Below are 25,000 nucleotides of genomic sequence, written 5' to 3'. Positions count from 1 at the left end.
TAGTTCTCCTGCCCTGCTTTACCTGTTTTATTTTCCCCATTGCACTTATTACCAGCTCACATATTACACACTTATTGGTTTATTGTCTGGCTCCCCCATCAAATGTAAGTTCCTAAGGATCAGAGATTTATCTCTTGTTTACCACTATGCCCCTCAAAGATTGCCCGGCTCAGAGTAGGTGCCTGTTATATGTTGAGGAAGCAAGCAAGCAAGCACAGGGGAGGATACTAAAACATGACAGTAAAAGGAGTTAAACTACAAAATAAAGTTTTACTAAAACTTCTATGAGTGAGTAAAAATAAAAGTAGCTCCCTTATCTTCTGGGGGTGGGAGTAAGGAACTGGAGAGACAGAGAAGAAGATGGAAAGACTGTATATTCAGACTAACACACCATTCCCATATTGATTTCTAACCAGGAGATGAGGAGGGTGGGCTGTGACTTCTCCAAATCCACTCCTAAAACAGGCTCTACTCCAGAGCCTTGTACATAGGGTAGAGAAGAAAACTGAAGGAGAAAAGTGGCAAGTAGACCTAGACCTAGAAGCAGTAGACTACGCTAGACCAGTCACATGGTCACCAAGTTTAACTGTAGTCACCTTAGGATGAGAAATCTGTGTTCTGTGAACACCTACATTTGTATACATTTTACATTTGGGGGCTTTTACTTTACTCCTTTAAATTTTACCACATTGAATTTAGTACATGGTTCTTTTGATAATTTTCTGCCTGTTTTGGTTGAGTTAAGGGAAACAAAATTTAGGGCCTGCTTGGGTGTGATAAGTGGTAAATAGTAGAGATACTAGAGATGGTGGGGAGACAGAAGAAGTGCAAAAATTCACAAGAAAGTAGGAAAATCTGATAGCCCACCCACCAGAGGGCATATCCATTGTGAAACTCTCAGAGAAATTCTCTCCATTCCCTCTGAATGCTTCTCAGTTTCTTCTACTGTCTCCCTTGCCTTGTTTGGGAGTAAAGGGGTACAGTCCCCTGCCTCCTCTCCTCCTGAAGGCCTGTCATACAGAGAAGCTCCCAGCTACTCAGACTTTGGCATCAGCAATTGCTACCTTGTGAATGGCAAAACAGGACCATCCCAGCACTCACCGCATCCTGGTCCTCATCCCTTTTTACTTCTTGGCTGAGGGCCATGGAAGAAAAGTGCCCTTCAGAGTTGACCTCTTTGGGACTTGGTTTCTTTTCTCTCATGAAAACATAGAGGCTCTTTTTCCAGAAAGGATGATCCTTTGTTTCTGCAGGAAGGAACCAGAAAGAATTCTCTTAAATAGCAACTCAATTGCAGTGTTTAATATTTTAATTTGAAGTTGATGAGTTCTAACGTTTATTTATTTCTGATAGAACACAAAGGGGGGGAGGAGAAGAGAGAGAGGGAGACACAGAATCTAAAGCAGGCTCCAGGCTCTGAGTGGTCAGCACAGGGCCTGATGCTGGGCTCGAACCCACAGACCATGAGATCATGACCTGAGCTGAAGTCGGTCGCCTAACCGACTGAGCCACCCAGGCGCTCCTGAAGTTGGTAAGTTCTATTTGAATCTACACATTTTTATGAAAAAGAAACCCAAATAAATAGCATTACCTTACTCTAATAATAGTTTCATTTGAAATCTCTTTGCTGCTTAATCAAACAGCTGAGTGAGGCTCTTTCAGGGTCAATGACCCCCTCAAAGAGCTGTCCACTGTGTCTTCCCAAGGAAGGTCTAACTTGCCAAAAACAAATATGCCTCCCCCCATTCCCCGATGCCATAATTGGGATATTTCCCTAATTCACAGACCAGAATCTAATCTTCCACCTCCTTTTTCCAAAGGGGAACTCATAGACTTAAGTAGTCTAAAATATCGGCCCCCAGGTACTCCAACTTGCAATATTCTCCTTCAGATCTGGATCCCACTCTGCTAGAAGGGATATTTGAGGACAAAACCCCTCCTTTTACATTATATATAGAAATTAAATAGGATTTAAATGTTTACTATCCTAAAACCTGACCCAAACAGGTATGTATGAGACTGTGGCAGTTAGGGATTATACAGAAACTTACTCTATTGAAACCGAGTATACAAGAGTGTTTCTGACACATTTCATTTTAAGGCCTTTAGCTACCAAGTGAATAAGACTTAGCGTCAATACTTTCTATTATTCCTTAATTTCAGCTCCCATTCAAAAGGCAGCCAATAATTAAACCACACCTCTAGAACGATGGCCAGCTCCATCTCTAAAGTCATAGGTTTCTACAGTTAGTCATTCTCTCTGCTGCCCATGCCAGCATCAAACTTCTCTAAAAGCCCTGTGCCTTCTGCCATACTGCATTTATTTATCAAATTCTGAGCCTATTCAGAAAAAGGAAAGAATACTGCAGCTTACTTTGGGGCTCTTTAGGGACAGAGAATTGTACACCAACATCCTAAAGAACATTACACAAGCTCATTTTTCTTCTGCTTTGCTAGGGCTGTTTTGTTTTTTGTTTTGTTTTGTTTTGTTTGAGAGAGAGAGAGAGAAAGAGAGACCATGTGCAAGCACACTTGTGTAAGCGGGGGAAGGGCAGAGAGAGAAGAAGAAAATCTCACACAGGCTCCACGCTCGATGTGGAGCCTGGCACAGGGCTCAGTCCCACAACCCTGGGATCATGACCTGAGCCAAAATCAAGAGTCAGACACAACCAACTAGGCTACCCAGGCACTCCAGGTTCTTGTTTTATTATCATCAACAGTGTTACTGAGGGGGCGCCTGGGTGGCGCAGTCGGTTAGGCGTCCGACTTCAGCCAGGTCACGATCTCGCGGTCTGTGAGTTCGAGCCCCGCGTCGGGCTCTGGGCTGATGGCTCAGAGCCTGGAGCCTGTTTCCAATTCTGTGTCTCCCTCTCTCTCTGCCCCTCCCCCATTCATGCTCTGTCTCTCTCTGTCCCAAAAATAAATAAAACGTTGAAAAAAAAAATTAAAAAAAAAAAAGTGTTACTGAGGTGTAACTTACACATCATAAAATTCATTCATTTTAAGTGATTCAAATCAATGATTTTTAGTATGTTTACAGAGTTGTGCAACTATCACCATAATCTAATTTTGGAACATTTCTATCAGTCTAAAAACCTCATGCTCATTTACAGTCACTCTCCATTTCCCAACCCTAGCCCTAGCTCAACAACAATCTACTTCCTGTCTCTATAGATCTGCCTTTCTGAACATTTCATATAAATACAAGCATACAATATGTGCTCTTTTGTGATTGTCCTCTTTCACTGAGTATAATAGTTTTGAAGTTCATCCATTTAGTAACATGTATCAGCACTTCTTTCCTTTTAATCACCAAATACTCCATGTATAGATATACCACATTTTGTTTATCCATCTACCAGCTGATGAATATTCGGGTTATTTCCACTTCTTGGCTATTGTGAATTCATGTATAAGTCTTTATGGACATATGTTTTCATTTCTCCTGGGTAGGAGCTGAATTGCTTAATGTTTCACATTTTGAGAAACTGCCAAACTATTTTCCAAAGTGACTGGACCATTTCACATTCCCTGCAGCAACATCTGCGGGTTCTCATTAGTTTTAATCAGATAGTTAAACACGTTATATAACTACATAGAGAGATCTCTTACTTTAATTCCATAACTAGTTAATTGAGATGATTCCCTCAGTCACACACACAAGAGTAAGGACCACCACTCTGCTTATAACATCTCTTCACTCCGACTATACCTACTATCCAACAAAAGTAGTCCAAAATTCCATTTTTACGGCTCCAACTCCAATGAAATATCTCCTAACTTTTAATTTTAACAATTTATTTTCTGTCTGTGCTTGTTATTTCTGAATGTATCAGCAGTTTGTGGGGTTTTTTGTTTGTTTTGAGAGAGAGAGAGAGAGCATGTGCACGTGCAAGTGGGGTAGGGGCAGAGAGAGAGGGGAGAGAGAATCTGAAGCAGACGCCATGCTGTCAACACAGAGCCCGATGTGGGACTTGAACTCGTGAACTGTGAGATCATGACCTCAGCCGAAATCCAGAGTCGGATGCTTAACCAACTAAGCCACCCAGGTGCCCCAGCAGTTTGTTCTTTAAGACCAGAAGAAGTTGAGGAAAGTTGCCACCTCACCCAGACACAGAGGTGGGAGATGCCTGATGTCACACTACAAGAGCCCGGTGTGTGCCTCAGCACTGCTCCAAGAACTTGAAAGGATGGTGGGAGTGGAAACACAGCCAGGCGTCTTTAATGAAAAAACAGTAAAGCCATGGAATGCCAGACTTACTTGTAAATGAGTGCTTTTCCTGCTTCTTGAGATTCCAGGGGATGAGGAGTTCTTGCCACGGGTTTCAAATCAAAATTACCGTTGTTAAAATTCACTTTCACTTTTAACCTTTAACAAGATAACGTGTGAGGATGTTTTGAAGGATATTTTGAAAACGAAACAGTGATCTTAAAGAGTTTTGTTTATATACTCCTTAAAAGAAGTTTGAAACACCACACACCACCTTGCACATTTTAAAACTGACACACCTAGGGGCACCTGGGTGGTTCAGTCGGTTAAGCGTTCGACTTTGGCTCAGGTCACGATCTCACAGTTCGTGAGTTCGAGCCCCACGTCGGGCTCTGTGCTGACAGCTCAGAGCCTGGAGCCTGCTTCCCATTCTGTGTCTCCCTCTCTCTCTGCCCCTTCCCTGCTCATGCTGTGTCTCTCTCTGTCTCAAAAATAAATAAACATTGAAAAAAAATTTAAAAAAGAAACTGACACACCTAAAATTTTTCACTGTAAGTTTAAGTAACTTTGTTTCTCATTTCTCTTGTAACTCTTGTTTCAAACAGATTTGGGATAAGATGAGTGTTGTTGGTCTTACTATGAAACTTTAAGGATATAATTTGATAAAATGGATTTTAACCAACATATTAATAAAGCACACCAAATCTGAAAGTAACCACATAAAACTGTTAGATGAGCATTATAGCCAATGTACTTTGAAAATTTTATCAGTTCCACAAAACATTCCAGTTATATTCATAAGAAGTATCACTAAATTATAGGACTTTATTCCAAATTCAGAGCAACCCAACACAGACCAAGTACCCTGATTCTAAGGCAAGTCTTTAAATCTATCGATCATCAATCAACTAATTAAAGTAAAATAAAATATACATGACAGGGAAATACAGAAAGACCGATGGGTTGAATTTCCTTGCTTCATCATTAAAGGAATTCTCTTTAAAGACAGTATTTTTAGGGGTGCCTGGGTGGCTCAGTTGGTTAAGTGGCCGACTTCAGCTCAGGTCATGATCTTGCGGTCTGTGAGTTTGAGCCCCGCGTCGGGCTCTGTGCCGACAGCTCAGAGCCTGGAGCCTGTTTCAGATTCTGTGTCTCCCTCTCTCTGACCCTCCCCCGTTCATGCTCTGTCTCTCTCTGTCTCAAAAATAAACGTAAAAAAAAAAAATTTTTTTTAATAAAAAAACAAATAAAAAACAAATAAAGACAGTATTTGTATTTATCCCTTTATTTGGCACCCTGGAATTTTTTACACCCAGGTTGAAAGGTATGACTTTCTTTTAAAAAGTGAGTTAAGATGTGATGTGAATGCAGGCTTGTTCCCAGGCAGATCAATTTTTAAAAAGAGTACATATAGACTTCAGAATCAGGAAAATTGAGTTCCTTAAAACTATCTGTGAATACCTTAGAAAGTCTATAGAAACCCACACTGTCTATGCCAGTTTGAAATTCACAGCTTAGAGGGAATCCACTCATTCTTGGAGGCATCACTATCTCACAAGAGATATTAAAGGGAAAAAAAAAAGTCTTCTTAACACACACACACACAGTAGAGGCCAGAAATGTGGGAAGCTGGGTCCATCTATAGTGGTGGGCAGCAAGAGCAAGTAGAACACACCTGAAGGCAGATGCCAATAACAGAGTTAACTTGATACTAAGCCATGTACCAGCTATAATGTGAGGACACCAAACTTGAGACTGTCACACTAAGCATAGACCTTTTAAGGGAGCTTAAGTGGGCCCAGGTTAATGGTATCCTAGCTACAAGCAGAGGCAGAAACAGAAACAAATCCTCCCCTAGACTGGGCCAATAGGATACCCAAAGGTCAAATCATGTCATTAAATCATAAATAAAATTCACTAAGCAAAGCATACAAGAAAATAAACCATTATAATTGAGAATTAGCAGAGAAAACAATAGATTTAGCTTCTTCAAGGAATACAGAATTTGGAATTATCAAATGTAGAATGTAGTATATATCAATGTATCAATGTATTTTAAAGAAAGAAATGATCCAATCACCAATATAAGAAAACAGTTAAGAGCCTATCAGAAATGAAGAAGCATATTGGAAGGAGGAAATTTAAGAAATTTAAATGCTAATATTGAGCACAGTGAGGAAAGAATTAGTAAACTGGAAAACATATTCAAAACATATTCCATTCTAAGAAGATGGAAAATATGAAATACAAATTAAAAGATATTAAGATATAAAAAGGTCTAATATATGTCTGAATCCAGAAGCAAAAGGGAAAGAATAAAGAAAAAACAATAAAGAGATCATTGCTGCGAATTTTCCTGACTGATGAAAAACATGAATACAGAGATCCAGAAAGCACAATATATACCAGTAGGTTAAATAAAAAGAAATCCGTACCTAGACACCTGTAGCAAGAGTGCCAAACACTAAAGACAAAGATTTTATAAGCAGCCACGGAGAAAAGACAAAAACCAGAATGACAGCAGACTTCTCATAAACAATAGAAACCAAAAGCAAGAGAATTATATCTTTAGAGCATTCAGATAAAATAAGTTATCAACCTACAATGCAAACTGTCTTTAAAGAATGAGAATAAAATAAAGATATTTAAGGTACACTAAAATTGAATATTAAAGGCTGAATTTCAGGGGGGAAAATGTCTCCACTATTACAGTATAAAATGGAAGACAGGGAGGCCCTGGGCGTCTCAAGTCAGTTAAGCAACCGACTTTTGGTTTCAGCTCAGGTGAGGAACTCATGGTTTGTGAGTTCAAGTCCGCATTGGGCTCTGCACTGACAGTGTGGAGTCTGCTTGGGATTCTCTCTCTCCCTTTCTCTCTACCCTTCCCCTGCTCGCTCTGTTTCTCTCTCAAAATAAATAAACTTAATAAATAAATAAATAAAATGGAAGACAGAATGGCAACCCTCCTCTATGGAGGAGTCCCTCCTCTATAAAGCCGTCTCCCATATTGATTTTCCTACAGATGTGTCTGCTAAGTCTTGGATTCACCCAAACTAGACATCATTTTTTTTAATTAATATAATTATATAAGACAAACATTGAATGATTTCAGTCCCAAGAAACTGATGCTCCTCTTCGTTATTTTATTTCTATCCAAGATCCCACTGTTATATTTTCTACTAGGCTGGGTTAAGTGCCCTTCCTCTGTGCTTCCATAATAACCTGTGCATATCAGTATTATCACATTTGCCACATTGTAATGGAATTATCTATTTAAAAAAATTTTTTTTAACATTTATTTATTTTTGAGACAGAGAGAGACAGAGCATGAATGGGGGAGGGTCAGAGAGAGGGAGACACAGAATCTGAAACAGGCTCCAGGCTCTGAGCTGTCAGCACAGAGCCCGACGCGGGGCTCGAACTCACGGACTGCGAGATCATGACCTGAGCCGAAGTCGGCCGCTTAACCGACTGAGCCACCCAGGCGCCCCCGGAATTATCTATTTTAAATGGCTATCTTCTCTAAGTTATTTAAAGCAATTACAACTCAACGCATGATACTTTGATTGAATTAATTTGATATAGGAGTTGAACTGTGTCCCCCAGAAAAGATATATTCAAATCCTAAACTCTCATCTCTGTGAATGTGACCTTGTTTGGAAATAAGGTCTTTGTAGATGTAATCAAGTTAAAATGAGGTCATGATGGATTAGGGTGGGCTCTAATCCAGTGTCAGATGTTATAAGAGGGAAACTGGATGCAGACACAGAGGGAAGACCATATGACCATGGAGGCAGACATTAGAGTGTTAAGGCTGTATGTAAACCAACTAAAAAAACTGCCAGCACCCACCAGCAGCTAGAAAGGAGGCAAGGAAGGAGCCTCCCCTAGAGCCTTCATAGAGGGAATGGCCCTGCTGACATCTTGATTTTATACTTCCAGCCTCCAGAACTATGAGAGAATAAATTTCTGTTGTTTTAAGCCACACAGTGTGTAGCACTTTGTTACAAATGCCTTAGGAGACTAATATATAAGATAAATCTCAAATCTGAATTCCTCTCTGACTCTTTTCCCTGGCCTTCCAAATCTGGCCAACAAAATCTAAAATCCCTTTGTTTCATCACATCAGTCTCTTCATTTCAATTCCTTTTGCCACATCCTGAGGCCTTTATCAACAGAAGATAGATCCTTATAAAACCTCAACAATCTCCAGCTTCTTGTCCTATCTTATCTCCAATCTATCATATACATCATATGCCAGATTAAAGTTTCCAGGATTTCATGCTGTCCTCAATGACTCCCCAATCCCTACATGATAAAATCCCAATTTTAAGCTGGTATTGAAGGCTTTTCACAAAATGGCTCCAACCTAGTTTCACAGACTTAACCAGTGACTGGTCATATACTCATTCACTTCACAGATAAGCAGACAGTTGCAAACTGTGTGATAAGTGAAACAATACATGTATGTCAACTGGTGGGACAAAAGAGGGCCTGGACCAGACTGCCTAGTATAAGGAGGTGAACTGGAAATACTTCACAGAGGAAGTGTTAAAGTAGCATTTAACAAAGTCTTGGGAACAGTGTTTTCCTCAAAAAAAGAATGGGCACAGAGCAGAACACCAGAGAAAGGCACCATCAGTGGCAAAGAAGTATAGGAAGAGATCAAGAGCTTCAGGTAAACAAGCGCAATGCCCTACCCCCTTCCTTGGATCCTTCCCTACTATAAAGCAAAAGCCTTAAGCTGCTGGAAAGAGGCAAGTAATTCTTCCCACCCCCCCTCCAGAACAACAAGCAAAGATATACTGCTTCTGGGAGAGAAAAGCAAAACCTGCCTGCCTATGGAAGAGGAATAAGAGGGGTACACCCAGGAGCAAGGCAAGGATCCACTGCTACTAGGATAAGGACAGAAGCAAAAACCCTCTGTCCCAGGAGGAGGGACAAGAAACAGCTTTCAGTCCAGAATCCTATACCTATACCAAGCAGACATCTGCTACTATTGGCAGAGGGGCAGGAAACTATTACCCAAGAACAACCACACAAGGTAGTTTGACTGCCAGAGAGAGAAGGGGAAGGAACTCTAAGAACATGCTGCTCCTGAGGCCCAACCACATAGAACATGCCTAAAACTGAGGCAGGACAAGAAAACAGAAAAATTCCTCTGCTGCCACTATGAGCCTAGCAATAAGCAACAAGCAATAGCAGTGTACTTCTGGGGATGAAGCAAGAACACAGAGAGACTCACCCCACACCTCTCACACACACCTCTGTGATGCAGGCTTGCAGAGATAGCCAAAAAATGAAGAGGGAGCAGGAACACTTCAGAAAACCCTTCTGGCCTACCAGCCCCCACCCTAAGCACAAGGTAACAGCAGCTCACCACTAGAGGTATTTGAAGCCTAAGGTGCACTAAAGGTAACAATAGCAATAATACCTAAACCCAGCTCAACTTCTGACTAGATAAGACCAATTCTCCACACTAATGGTTGACAGAAGAAAAAGCATATCCGTTTTCTAGACATACTCCGTCTATACTGGTCTACCTCTAATGCCTGGCATTCAATCAAAAATAACAAGACATGCAAAGAAAAAAAAAAGGCAAGACACAATAACCTCAAATATCGAGCATTTAATAAAACATTACAAGATATTGGGGAGAGGGGCAAGACAAAATAACCCATTGTCAAGAGTGAAAGCAATCAACAGAACCAGATTGAGAAATACCCCTCCCCCCTACCATGGGAACTATCAGATAAATAATTTAAAATAACTATGATTAATATGTTAAAGCATCTGGGGCGCCTGGGTGGCTTGGTCGGTTAAACGTCCGACTTCGGCTCAGGTCATGATCTCGCGGTCCGTGAGTTCAAGCCCCGCGTCGGGCTCTGTGCAGACAGGTCAGAGCCTGGAGCCTGTTTCAGATTCTGTGTCTCCCTCTCTCTCTGCCCCTCCCCAGTTCATACTTTGTCTCTCTCTGTCTCAAAAGTAAATAAACGTTAAAAAAAAAAAATTTATAAAAAAAAAATATGTTAAAGCATCTAGTGGAAAGGTGAACATATATAAACAGATGGCAAATTTCAGGAGAAATTAAAACTATTTTTTAAAAATCAAACGGAAATGTTAAAAATAAAAATCACAACAGAGACCAAGGATTCCTCTGATGAGCTGATCAACAAATGAGGCACGGCTGAGGAAAGGCTCAGTGAACTTAAAGATAGGGTAGTAGGAAAAAAAAAAACAGATGGGTTAGTAGACATTGTCCAACTGAAATACAATTAGGAAAAAAAATTTTTTTAACACAAAAAACAAACTAAGAACTATGGAGACAATATCAAATGGTGTAACATACATATAAGGAGTCTCAGAAGGAAAAGAAAAACAAAGAATAGGGCATAAGAAATATTTCAAGTGATAATGGCCTCAAATTTTCCAAATGATGAAAGATGTCAAACCACAGATACAAGAATCTCAAAGAACCCTAAGTAGGATAAATAGAAAGGAAAATAAAGACGACATAACCTAGCTAATGAGAAGCAAAGAGAAAATCTTGAAAGTGCCCAAGAGAAAAGAAACATCACAAAGAGGAACAAAGAATTATGGATTCCTCATTGAAAAATGAAATTAAAAAAAAATCATAATTATGACAAAATTTATACCACTGTCTCCAGTTTTCAAATTCCAAGAGGTTCAATAATTTCTATTAACCATTACCTGCTCCTTTTACAAAATTCACTTTCTATGTAGGTTGTAGGCAGCATAAGCCATTTATTTGGAGTCATAAAGTGCCTTGAATTAGAAATTCTTGGAAACCTGGAATGCAGTTTGGCCTTCTCAACCTCTTTAAATTCTTTCATTGTACATATTTTGCCTGTAGGAAGATTAGTAACCTAAATCAGCACACTTAAATGCAACTCCCATTGCTTCTGGGTTATGAAATCACGTAACAATTAGGCACTAAGTACCAGTCTCACACTGAAGAAGAGTTCTTTTATCATCATCTTTGTCATATTGTGCCTTTTTCAAAGGATCACGAAATGGTGGAATGGTAACCTACAAGAAAAGCAAGTGTTTAAGGGCAGGATTGCGTCTTTTTCAGTGCATCCTAATCATCTGTGTATGACACCTAAGCCTGAAAAAATCAAGAATATAGTATCTACAAACTACTTCAGTTTATCCATTTACAAAGAGATGGGAGCACTCCAATACATCTCTTTGCAAGGCCCACCAGTCATGGTTAGCTCTTGTGTTAATGGTTTTTTCAGATTATTGTGGATATTCTTCTTAGACACTATACCCAAATTCAATAAGTTGTAGTTTCTTAAAAGTTATGACATGGAATGTGAAACTATGTCAATAAATTTTTCAACCTCAGTTACATAAAAACCCATTGGTCTATCTTGAGCTTTGAATGGATCTTTTATCCATGTCATGGATTAGTTGGAAGAAATTATATCACTGAGTTACGTGAGATCTTCCAAATTGTCAATACATTTCATTATGCTATAATCACAGTCATTAACATCATTATCAATCTCATCAGAAAATTCTAAGAGTAGCAGAAAGCTGTAACACTCATGATGCTGAATATTTTTCCAAAATTCAGTTTTTTGCTTGAAAGCTCACATTTTATCATTGGCAACAAACACTGTCAGTTATTTTTCTTGAAGTGACTTCATTACTTTTCCAAAAAATGTCTGCCAAATATCCAACACTTAATAACTACAATTCATAAATCATTCTTTAAAAAAAAATGTACCATGAAAAAAAAAAAATCAACCAGTATAGCTGACAATTCAAGCAATCATGCTGCATTTCAGTAGGCAGAAGTACTGTTTCCATATTTACCATATTTAAAAAGATGTGTACTTAGATGTGAGCAAGATTTAATAAAATTAATAATTTTTAGTGTTTGGTCAAGGACATCCTTAAGTGAAATTGCAATTTTTTAAATGTGAGTACATGGCAATGAAGAATAATGACTGGTATGATTTGGTGACACTGATTTAAGTTGTTCTAAGTACCAACAGCTTTACCCACCATTGCTTTTGCACAATCAGAGTCAATGTCAACACTATAAAAAAGGTAAATAATATTTGGCACTATTATGAAACAATTAGCCTAATAGGTCCCTTAAAAGGGTTTCAGGGCTCTCAAAGATCTATGTACCTCACTCTGAGAACTGCTGTTATAACCTCAAAGTGTTCCACTTAAGAGGTCACCTATCATGTTCATTTATAAAAGCAGAATGGCTGGGAATGCAAGCTGGTGCAGCCACTCTGGAAAACAGTATTGAGTTTCCTCAAAAAACGAAAAATAGAACTACCCTACTACCCAGCAATTGCACTACTAGGCATTTATCCAAGGGATACAGGTGTGCTGTTTCGAAGGGACACATGCACCTCCATGTTTATAGCCGCACTATCAACAATAGCCAAAGTATGGAAAGAGCCCAAATGTCCATCAATGGATGAATGGATAAAGATGTGGTGTGTATACACACAGACACAGACACACACACACAGACACACACACACACAATGGAGTATTACTCAGCAATCGAAAAGAATGAAATCTTGCTATTTGCAACTATGTGGATGGAACTGGAGGGTATTATGCTAAGTGAAATTAATCAGAGAAAGACAAAAATCATACGACTTCACTCATATGAGGACTTTCAGAGACAAAACAGATGAACATAAGGGAAGGGAAACAAAAATAATATAAAAACAGGGAGGGGGACAAAACAGAAGAGACTCATAAACATGGACAACAGAGGGTTACGGGAGGGGTTGTGGGAGGGGGGATGGGCTAAATGGGTAAGGGGCACTAAGGAATCTACTCCTGAAATCATTGTTGCACTATATACTAATTTGGATGTAAATTAAAAAACAAATTTTAATTTTAAAAGTTAAAAATTTTTTTTTTAATTTTGAAAATTAAAAAAAATTTTTTTAGGGGCGCCTGGGTGGCGCAGTCGGTTAAGCGTCCGACTTCAGCCAGGTCACGATCTCGCGGTCCGTGAGTTCGAGCCCCGTGTCAGGCTCTGGGCTGATGGCTCAGAGCCTGGAGCCTGTTTCCGATTCTGTGTCTCCCTCTCTCTCTGCCCCTCCCCCGTTATGCTCTGTCTCTCTCTGTCCCAAAAATAAATAAACGTTGAATCACAGAAGGTTTAAAAAATAAAAAAAAAAAATTTTTAATTTTAAAAATTAAAAAAAGAAAAAAAAAAGCAGAATGGCAAAAGAACTTGAATTTTGATACCAAAAAGATATAGTTTCAAATCCCAATTCTGTCCCTTAACTAGTTATTATACTAGTTAGTAAACTAAGGCTCTAACTTTAAACTCTCAGTTTAACTCCTACCTATTAAAATAGGGACAATGGCACATGCACACACCCCAATTTGGCAAAAAACAAAAAACAAAAATCTGCTTTGCCTGCAAATGCCAACAGTTTAAAATGTCTATGACTCAGGTGCCTGGGTGGTTCAGTTGGTTAGATATTCGATTCTTGATTTGGCTCAGCTCAGGATCTCACAGTTTGTGAGTTCAAGCCCCACATCAGGATTTGCACTGACAGTGTGAAGCCCGCTTGGGTTTCTCTGTCTTCTCTCCTTCTGCCCCTCTCCCACTCACTCTCTCTCAAAAATAAACATTTAAAAAAATAAAATGTCAATGACTCAAGGATTTTAATTTTGTTTAATAATATCCACTATTAGCAGGCTGCCTGGGTGGCTCAGGTGGTTAAATGTCCTATTTCAGCCCAGGTCATGATCTCGCAGTTCATGAGTTCAAGTCCCGCACCAGGCTCTGCACTGGTTATGAGAAGCCTGCTTGGGATTCTCTCTCTCTCTCTCTCTCTCTCTCTCTCTCTCTCTCTCTCTCTCTCTCTCTGTCTCTCTGCCCCTTCCCCACTTGTGTTTTCTCTCTCTCAAAATAAATAAACTTAAAAAAAAGAAAGAATATCCACTATTAGCAAAAGTGTGGGAAAATGGACTCTGGTAGGGGTATAAATTTATACAACTATTCTGGAGGATGATTTGGCAATATGAATCAAAATCATGCATAACCTTTAACTTAGCAATTCTACTTCTAGCAAGTTATCCTAAGGAAAAAATTAAACAGTTACAGGGAAGTTCATCATGTCATTTATAACAATAATATGTCCAAAACAATCTAAATGTTCAAAACAGGGAATATGTTTTTAAAAAATGGTGGTATAGCAAGATACCATATATGGTTAGAAACACCATATAAGTTCTGCTATTTACAGCTGTGTGATTGTGAAAAGTAACTTAACCAGTCTGTGTCTCACTTGCCTCATCTGCAAATTACTTCATGTGGGAGTAGTAAAGATGGGGGAAAAAAAAAGTCCTAACATTTGGTTAAGCCCTCAGTGTAAGTTAGCAATTATTATTAATAGAATACTATGCAATGATTAAAATTATGTATTTACATTTATTGACAAAGAAAGAGCAAATCATAAAACTATTGAGAAAAAAAGGGGAGCATCTGGGTGGTTCAGTCAGTTGAGCAACCAACTCTTAATTTTGGCTGGGGTCATGGGACTGAGTCCCGTGTCAGACTCCACACTGAACATACAGCATGCTTGAGATTGTCTCTCCCTCTGCCCCTCTCCCCTACTCATGCTATAGTTCTCTCTTGAAATTTTAATGTTTACTTATTTTTGAGAGAGAGAGAGACAGACAAAGCATGAGTGGGGGAGGGGCAGAGAGAGAGGGAGACAGAATCTGAAGCAGGCTCCAGGCTCTGAGCTGCCAGCACAGAGCCTAACGCAGGGCTTGAACCCACTAACCTTGAAATGACCTGAGCCCAAGTTGGACGCTTAATGACTGAACCACCCAGTCGTCCCAATCTCTCTTTAAAACACACACACACACACACACACACACACACACACACACACACACACACACAAAAGTATTGAGGAAAAAAATGCAGGGTATGAACCTAATGTGTGTTACTCCATTTTTGTAAAATAAATCTATTTTACAAAGAAACCTTGGATATCCAAAATGATATACAGGGAAGTGTTAATGAGTTCATTCTGGGTAATGGAATTGTGAGTGGTTTTATTTAAGTATCAATTCTGTTCATTTATCATGAAAATGTATTACATTTGTAACAAACTTTTTAGAGTCTTTGAAAATTTTAAATGTTACCTATCATCCGAGTATTATATAATATTTTCAACTTTTACTGAAGTTTAATTTACTTTGGACTTTGTTGTTTTTTGATTTGGGTTTTTGTTTTTTTTTTTTAGTTTATTTATTTTGAAAGAGAGCATGAGTAACTGGGTAAGGGGCAGAGAGAGAGGGAGAAAGAATCCCAAGCAGTTTCCGCACCGTCAGCACAGAGCTTGATGCAGGTTCAATCTCACCAACTGCGACATCATGACCTGAGCCAAAGTCAAGAGTCACCAAGGCACCCCTGGACTTCGGGGTTTTTTATTCCTAAGATATGGAGATGGGTAACAATTCTGAAGATGTTACTGTATTCTGGGGCACCTAGGTGGCTCAGTCAGTTGAGCCTCCAACTTCAGCTCAGGTCATGATCTCACAGGTCAGTTCATGGGTTTGAGCCCCACATCAGGCTTGCTGATGTTAGTACAGAGCTTGCTTTTGATCCTCTGTCCCCCTCTCTCTGCCCTTCCCCCACTCACACTCTCTCAAAAAAAAAAAAAAAGATGCTACTGCATTCCTGGGGAATCACTAAAGGACTACCCATACATTAGGGCTGCTCAAAAAAACCAACCACATAATATCAAAAATTAGAAGTCTATCGTACCTTCAGAAAATTCGGGTCCTCTTTGTTCATATAAAAAGGATCATACTCTTTCGGATCATAATGCTCTATAAATGCATTTCCCTACAGGAAGGAAATAAAACTACACATAACAAGAGGTACACAACTTTGAGCATAACAGGAGTCAAGAGTGAAACACACAATTCCATTCTTCTGCTTCAAAACGGCATTAATGACAAATACAAAATGGAAGGGAAGGCCAAATTTGAAGTTAAACTTAAGGTAGCCAAGTAATAAATATTATAGTGATAGAAGGGATCTACTTAAAACTTGTTATAATTAATAATGAATGTTGGAACACTAACAGATTTGGGAAATTGTTTTTAAATGTTTAGTAGTCAACATCTCAGATCTCTTAGAAATGCCAAAACAGAAATATCTTATAGTTTTGTAAATAACTGTGTTCTAGAACTATACCTATCTATTGAACCTAGAGGCCAAATTTAATTGGTATACAAAAATATTACATGAGAAAAGCAAAGAATAATAACTCTAATATACACATTTAAATCCAGACCTAACCTTCTTCCCTCCATACTTTCCACATGTCCTAGATTTAGGAATAGTATATGCTCTAACAGAGTAGAGATTATACATATATACAGTGGAAGAGATAAGCTGTTTGATTATAATCACCATTTTAAACCAACTGAAACAAGTATCAAATGACTTCTTAGTACCTTTTTATTTACATGTTTTAAAAAACCATCTAATTCTTCTTGTCTCCTTTTTTTAATATTCTTATGTGAACAAACTTTTTCTATAATTTTCTTCTGGAGAGGATCTGCCACGTGGTCAGTCCATCTTTTATATAACCTCTCTTTTCTTCTTGCATTTAAGAAGTCATGATGTTGTAAATACTTATCTAGTTCCTATTAAACAATGACAGAAAAGGCAATTATCCTAAAGTTATTTTGTACTAAAATTTAAACTTCATTTATATTCCTAAGAATAACTCACAAAGTCATTCACTGATTTATTTGGCTTCTACTGTGTGATACACACTACACTAGAAATGATGAATATATATATTAGACAACATGCCTACTCTCCCTAGAGAGATAGACTACAAGACAAATACACAAAATAGGAGGGACAATATAGCAACATGTATGTGTGTGTATATATAATATACACATATGTATACGTATATACATATAGGTAATACATATAGATTGTCTGTAACACATATAGATATAAGCATGTATCTATAAAAGAACTAAAAACAAAGACTCAGATACTTATATACCGATGTTTGTAACAGCATTATTCACAATAGCCAAAAGATGAAAACAACCCAAGTGTCCATCAGCAGATGAATGTGTAAACAAAATGTGGTATATACACAAAATGCAATATTATACAGCCATAAAATGGAATGAAGTTCTGACATAGGCTACAACATGGATGAATCTTGAAGACAATATGCTAAGTGAAATAAGCCAGACACAAAAGGACAAATACTGTAGGATTCCACTTATATGAAATTATCTAGAGTAAACAAATTCATAAAGACAGATGGTAAGCCAGAAGTTACCAGAGGGACTCTGGGGAGGGAGGAATGTAAAGTCATTACTTAATGCATATACAGTTTTGGCTGGGGTGATGAAAAGTTTTAGAGATAAATAAATGGTGATGGTTTCACAACATCCATCTATTTGGAAATAAATAGTAATGATGATTGCACAACCTGTGAATAATTAATGTCACTGAATTGTACACTTAAAAATGGTTAAGGGGCACCTGGGTGGCTCAGTCAGTTAAGTGTCTGACTCTTGATTTTGGCTCAGGTCATAGATCTCAAGTTCATGAGATCAGGACCTGTGTCAGGCTCCACATTGGGTGTGGAGCCTGCTTAAGATTCTCTTTCCTTCTCCCTGTGCCCCTTCCCCTCAAGTGTGCACTCTTGCTCACTCTCTCTCTCTCTCATAAAAAAAAAAAAAAAAAAGGTTTAAAATAGCTAATTTTATGTTATATATATTTTACCACAATGGAAAAAAGTGACTAATTTTTTTTTTTATTCCTACAGTGGGACACATTTGGGATGGGCCTTAAAGGAGTTACCTAGGGGGCACCTGGGTGACTCAAGCAGTTGACCATCCAGCTTAGGCTCAGGTCATGATTTCACAGCTCATGAGATCGAGCCCCACATCAGGCTCTGTGCTGACAGCTCAGAGCCTGGAGCCTACTTCAGATTATGTGTCTCCCTCTCTCTCTCTCTGCCCTTCCCCAACTCGTGCTCGCTTGCTCTCTCTCTCTCTCTCTCTCTCTCAAAATATAAGGAGTTATCTAGGAAGAGAAGGTATGAGAGAATGTGGAAGAAGAAAAATCTATTGGGAAAAAAAAGACAAGAGTAAAGAGGCAGAAATGTAGCACAACCTGGATGAAATGGCAAGCAGCCTGTAAATAAAGAAAATGACTGATTTAGGCTATACACTAAACTTTTTTTATCCAAAACTTATCCACCTTTCATCTAGCAAATGAAATCATGTGATTACTACAATCAATCAACCACATGAAATTCAAAATGAAAAAAAAATAAACCAAGAACCCTGAGAGCTTCTCTAACTTATACCCCTTCTTAGATTCAGGTCATAGCACACTTCAACCTTTTTTTTTTTTTTTTAAGTAGGCTTCATGCCCAGAGCAGAGCCTAATGCAGGGCTTGAACTCATGACCCTGAGATCAAGACCTGAGCTGAGATCAAGAGTCCGATGCTTAACCAATTGAACTACCCAGGAGCTCCACACTTTAATCATTCTTAACGAATAGCTCTTTTCCTGTTACCCACTCCAGTGCTCACCACACGTGGACATTCATCTTGTCTTATAATTAAGCCCGTGCTGATACAGTTAAAGCCTTCTTCTACCTATGCATACCTGAGTAATAATTAGTCAGTGAGTCCCAATAACAGCTCTTAAAACTCGTAAGAATACACAGAAGCCCCATTAGATGAAAGAACAAGTGACTAGGGGAAAACTCTTATATAAAAGTATCTGTGAGGGGCATCTGGGTGGCTTAGTCGATTAAGAATCAGACTCTTGGTTTCAACTCAGGTCATAATCTCACAGTTCATGAGTTCAAGCCTTGCATCTTGTGCTCTAAGCACAGAGCCTGTGTGGGATCCTCTCTCTCTACCTCCCTCTGCCCCTCCCCTGCCCATACTCTCTCAAAATAAATAAATAAACTTAAAAAAAAGTACCTGTGAAAGAATCCCCACAAATAAAAAGATAGGAAGTCAATTAAAACAATCTCAGATTTCTCTTAAGGTTAATCCTAGGCACTAATGAGTGTTTTCAATTCTATTTTCCATCTAAAAGGGAAAAACAAAATTAATTTTTAATCATGACACATTCTGTAGCCAATTCTTACCTTAATTACATGATTTTCTCTATATAATATTGATTGAATAGCTGCATCAATATCTTCTTTAGCTAATACCTATAATTACAGAATGAAATTTTGAAAATCAAATCTTAAAAAAAAATCAAATTATTAATACTATCTGGACTCACAGACATCTCCCTGGAAAGTTCTCCATAAATACAATTTTTCTACCTCAAATCATATCATCCAGTACTTTTAAAGAGCATTTGAATCTTTCTGCTATTTGCTATAGCTCATCCAAGGGCAAAAAATAACTCAAATCACAGACATTTTGAATTCCAGCATGGACAAATGACTTGCCCAGAGTCACATGGTAAGCAGAACTCATCTTTTTTTTCACATTTCATAAAAGCCTTTCACCTTTATGGGTTAAAACACAATCAGGCCTCTATTTGAATTCATTCAATCATTAGTGAATTCTACTTTAATTCATTTAGTCATTATAGCTATCAAATACTAATAATAAATTTGTTTTGTTTTAATTTTTTTTTTCAACATTTATTTATTTTTGGGACAGAGAGAGACAGAGCATGAACGGGGGAGGGGCAGAGAGAGAGGGAGACACAGAATCGGAAACAGGCTCCAGGCTCTGAGCCATCAGCCCAGAGCCTGACACGGGGCTCGAACTCACGGACCGCGAGATCGTGACCTGGCTGAAGTCGGACGCTTAACCGACTGCGCCACCCAGGCGCCCCAATAAATTTGTTTATATCCAAGTCATTTTTAGATTTTAAAGCAACACAATCTTCAGGAAACAGTCCATAACATTAATTTTTTCCATTTTTATAACAAATCTTCCACAATTAATATCTGCCAGAAATACAAGAGGTTGTAATTAATGTCATTGAATTGTACACTTAAAAATGGTTAAAAATAGCGAACTTTGATACTATATTTATTTTACCACAATGGAAACATGATTAGTTTTTTTTAATTGCCCAAAGTGACAGACATTTTGGGTGGGCCTTTAAAATCCATTCATAACTACACAAAAAATATTCTCAAATTAACTATCATTGGAAATAGCTGTTTTCAGTTCCACTACTCTTGTTTTCAAAACAGATGAGTAAAATCTGAAAATCCAAGAACCTAACTTCCCAAGGATGGTTAACACCCAAGTAAATTAAGAGTCATGGGAGTTAAGCAACAACTAGAAGCCTAGAAAATCCTGCCTGCAGACAAGAATTTAATCTCAAATGTATCTAACTCCAGATTTACTTTCTTTGTTCTTTCTGCCTCACAGGATTGCTATTCCTGGCAAATCTGTTGTTCTCAAAACCAAGATGGGTACTGAATTAATATTCTAGACAAAAATAGAAAAAACAACAATCTGAAGACACTGGAGACTGACCAAAAACAGGGAGAAACAAGAATGTAGTCAATAATTAGAAAAAGAGACTAACGGCAGTGGATAAATTTTCAGTTTTTATGGACTTTTGTCTAAGAGGAGGCCTCCATCAGAGCTAAAGGAGAGGGCTCAAACTCTGAAACATGAACTTTTACAAAATTCAAGAATTAGAAGACAGAGTTCAGGGAAACCAGAGTAGCTGGAAAGTCAAAGGAGAAATACCTGAAAGGAGAAAGTCATAGAGCGGATGCCATAAATTTTACAAATTAATTGACCAAATCTCTGGCAGATCCTTGAACTGTGTATGTACAAGGCAGACTCCTTTGGAAAACAGTTTGGCACTTTCATAAAAAGTTAAATTCATTTACCATATGACCCAGTCCTTCTACAACTAGATATGTACCCAAGAGAAATGAAAGTGTATGTCCATAAAAAGACATGTGCATGATTGTTCCTAACAGCTTTATTTGTGACAGCCAAAAAATGCAAACAACCCAAATATCCATCAGCAGGATGGATAAACTATACAGCATTTAGCAAATAAGTAAATAAAATACTGATACATGCCACAACACAGATGAATCGCAAAATAATTATGATGAGTAAAAGCAGCCAGACAAAAAAGCATACTGTAAGATTACATCTGCATAAAATTTTTTAAGGGCAAAATTAACCCAAGTGACAGCACATCAGTGATTGCCTTGGTTGGGGATAGGCAAAGGAAGGAGGGTAGGTACAGGAGGAGGAAATTTGGGGCATAACGAATACGTTCATTCTCTTAATTGTGGTGGTTTCACGTGTGGCTACATGTGTCAAAAATGTTCAAACTGTACACTTCAAATATACGCAGTTTATTGTGTACCAATTATACCTTAATAAAGCTGTTTAGAAAAAAAGAAATTACAAATATACAAACATATATAATACAACATATATATATGTTTTCCAAAATACAAACATATATAAATTTAGGTGATGCAGCTTGCAAGAGTACTTCAGGAGAGTGGCGCCTGGGTGGTTCGGTCAGTTGAGCACCGAACTCTCAATTTCCGTTCAGGTCATGATCTCACAGTTCATGAGATGGCACCCCAAGTCCAGCTCAGTGCTGGCAGGACTCAGCCTGCTTGAGAGTCTCTCTCCCCTTCTGTGTCTGCCCCTCCCCCGCTCACGTGAGCTCTCTCTCCCTCAAAAATGGATAAACTTTTTATTTTTTTTAAGAGCGCTTCAGGAGAAACTTATTAACTTTGTTATACAGTAAAGGCCTATAATCAATTACCGATGATTCCGCCTTAAGAAACTAGAAAATGAAAATACAAAGTAGAATAAATGGAATAATAAAGGACAGAAATGAAGCACAAAACATAGAAAAACTGTTAAGCACAAGCCAGATCTCAGTGCAACTGCCCAAATATAAACTTCAAAATGCCATACTACCGTTACCTCCATAAGATGAAGTGGCTGTGGTTCCAACCATTCTTTCGAGCTCTTGGGCTTATGAAGCTTGTCAGTTAGCATATCATCACTGTCTAAATTTGTCATTGTGGTCGCAAATAACGGAGCTCCTAGAAAAACTAGAAGATTCACTTACTCGTTAATGAGGCTTCAGTCCTATTTTCTCTTAATTAACAAGCCTTGGCCACTACGAACAGGTGTGGAACGGATTCTGAATTAGCAGCCACCCACACAGAGGCCTTCACCATGAGGTTTCTGATGATGTCTTCAGACCCAGCCTCTTCTAAGCAGGGGAGGTTCTCCCTGGACTGACCCGCGTCCCCCTGTAATTCCAGGCTTCCCACGTCCTCCTACAACACAGCCCGTCGGAGCCGGGGTGGCAATTACCAGCCGGGTCTCTAGGGGTCGCACTGCAGCACTTTCCTGACCGAGGGCCGCCAACCCGGAGAGTTGCAAGTTCCTGGCTACCGAAGCCCACACAAGCAGGGCTGCTTATATAGAAAGGAGGGGTTTTCAGACCATCTCTGCGTGACCTCAAGCTCTAGGACGCCCAAAGCACTCCCCCCAACACATACACACACAAGGACTGTCATCTGAGGGGGAAGCTATCATTAAGGCTTGCGCCCGCTGTAGACCTACAGCACCCACGACCCCCATCCCTCCCCTCCCACCCCGTCCGCAAGATGCGTGCGTGCTCTGCCCGGCCCGGCAGGAGAGTTGCGGACCACGACAGATACCCCAGCTCCTCCCTCCCCCAAGACTGACTGGGCCCTCGGCTCCCTGCAGCACGCGGGGGCCCGGCCCGACGGCCCACGGCCCAGCAGTCGTCGGCTGCGGAGAGTGAGCCCGCCGGAGCCTGCGGCCCCCTCAGATCGGGCCCGTCGCCTCGGAATGGCAGAACGTTCGCGTCTAGCGTCTCCCGACGCACCCCCAACGGACCCTGTGCCGCGACAGACGACGACGAGTCAGAATTCTGCGGGGCTCAGGGCCTGGAGAGCGGCCCCGGAACTCCTGAGCCGCACCCAACTGCGCTCCTCAAGACCAGTCCGGCGGGTTTGTAACCTGAACACCTGTGGTGCCCGCACTAGTGGGCGGGTGGTGGTTAGAGAGCCAAACCGAAGCCCTTCTCGGTGACGGACAGCCATCGCAGCCAATAGCGAGGCACATCGCCTTCCCGCCCCGGGGGGGGCGCCCCCCCCCCCCCCCGCGACCGTTGACGGGACGGCTTTTCCTGGGTGCTTGGTTCCTTCTGCCTCCGCCAGGCTCACCGTGCTCCCCTGAGCCCTCTGGGCGTCTCCCGGCCAACCGGACTAGACAGTGGTCCTCCTTCCTGGCCTCCAGTCCCACTTCAGGAAACACCCCAGGGATGACCGGGAAGGGGCGCTGCCCTCAGAATTATCCCTTAGAAGGACGAGTGTTTGTGGAGGTTTCCCTTATGAAGACGGGAAATGTCGCTTTAAATGCGTTAAAGGTTTATTCAGTCCCCTGTATCAGAGCCTATAGTTGGCGCTGATGCTGGTCTGCGAGCGGTAAGAGAATGTGAGGACTCATTATCAGGATCAGGATCTCATTCAGCCTTGCTTAGATCATTGGCTGTGCATCCCGCAGGTGTTTTTCGCCTTGGGGTTTATTTTTATTTTTTTATAGTTTTTTTTTCAACATATGAAATTTATTGTCAAATTGGTTTCCGTACAACACCCAGTGCTCATCCCAAAAGGTGCCCTCCTCAATACCTATCTCCCACCTCCCATCAACCCTCAGTTTGTTCTCAGTTTTTTTTTTAATTTTTTTTCAACGTTTATTTATTTTTGGGACAGAGAGAGACAGAGCATGAACGGAGGGGCAGAGAGAGAGGGAGACACAGAATCGGAAACAGGCTCCAGGCTCTGAGCCATCAGCCCAGAGCCTGACGCGGGGCTCGAACTCACAGACCGCAAGATCGTGACCTGGCTGAAGTCGGACGCTTAACTGACTGCGCCACCCAGGCGCCCCTGTTCTCAGTTTTTAAGAGTCTCTTATGCTTTGGCTCTCTCCCACTCTAACCTCTTTTTTTTTTTTTCTTCCCTTCCCCCATGGGTTCCTGTTAAGTTTCTCAGGATCCATGTAAGAGTGAACACATATGGTATCTGTCTTTCTCTGTATGGCTTATTTCACTTAGCATCACACTCTCCAGTTCCATCCGCGTTGCTACAAAGGGCCATATTTCGTTCTTTCTCATTGCCACGTAGTATTCCATTGTGTATACAAACCACAATTTCTTTATCCATTCATCAGTTGATGGACATTTAGGCTCTTTCCATAATTTGGCTATTGTTGAGAGTGCTGCTCTAAACATTGGGGTACAAGTGCCCCTATGCATCAGTACTCCTGTATCCCTTGGGTAAATTCCTAGCAGTGCTATTGCTGGGTCATAGGGTAGGTCTATTTTTAATTTTTTGAGGAACCTCCACACTGTTTTCCAGAGTGGCTGCACCAATTTGCATTCCCACCAACAGTGCAAGAGGGTTCCCGTTTCTCCACATCCTCTCCAGCATCTATAGTCTCCTGATTTGTTCATTTTGGCCACTCTGACTGGGGTGAGGTGATATCTGAGTGTGGTTTTGATTTGTATTTCCCTGGTAAGGAGCAACGTTGAGCATCTTTTCATCTGCCCGTTGGCCATCCGGATGTCTCCTTTAGAGAAGTGTCTATTCATGCTTTCTGCCCATTTCTTCACTGGGTTATTTGTTTTTTGGGTGTGGAGTTTGGTGAGCTCTTTATAGATTTTGGAGACTAGCCCTTT

The 25,000-nt window shown here is 40.0% G+C and overlaps 1 protein-coding gene across 1 annotated transcript; it reads right to left on the bottom strand.

Moving 5' to 3' along the window:
* Window positions 1–382: 382 nt before the first annotated feature.
* On the bottom strand, window positions 383–23,269 carry FAM228B (family with sequence similarity 228 member B). The gene is given in 11 exon segments (XM_040496869.1): window positions 383–505; window positions 1,102–1,197; window positions 1,199–1,247; window positions 4,262–4,369; window positions 10,922–11,078; window positions 11,173–11,260; window positions 16,014–16,094; window positions 16,712–16,903; window positions 19,404–19,472; window positions 22,207–22,337; window positions 23,147–23,269. Coding segments are annotated over 10 exon segments (1,062 nt in total). The 5' UTR covers window positions 22,306–22,337; window positions 23,147–23,269.
* Window positions 23,270–25,000: the final 1,731 nt, after the last annotated feature.

The sequence above is a fragment of the Herpailurus yagouaroundi genome, unplaced genomic scaffold (genome assembly GCF_014898765.1).
Source record: "Herpailurus yagouaroundi ecotype Mexico unplaced genomic scaffold, PumYag 188, whole genome shotgun sequence".
In the NCBI taxonomy this organism is placed as follows: domain Eukaryota; kingdom Metazoa; phylum Chordata; class Mammalia; order Carnivora; family Felidae; genus Herpailurus; species Herpailurus yagouaroundi.
This window is presented reverse-complemented; position numbering and strand designations above follow the sequence as displayed.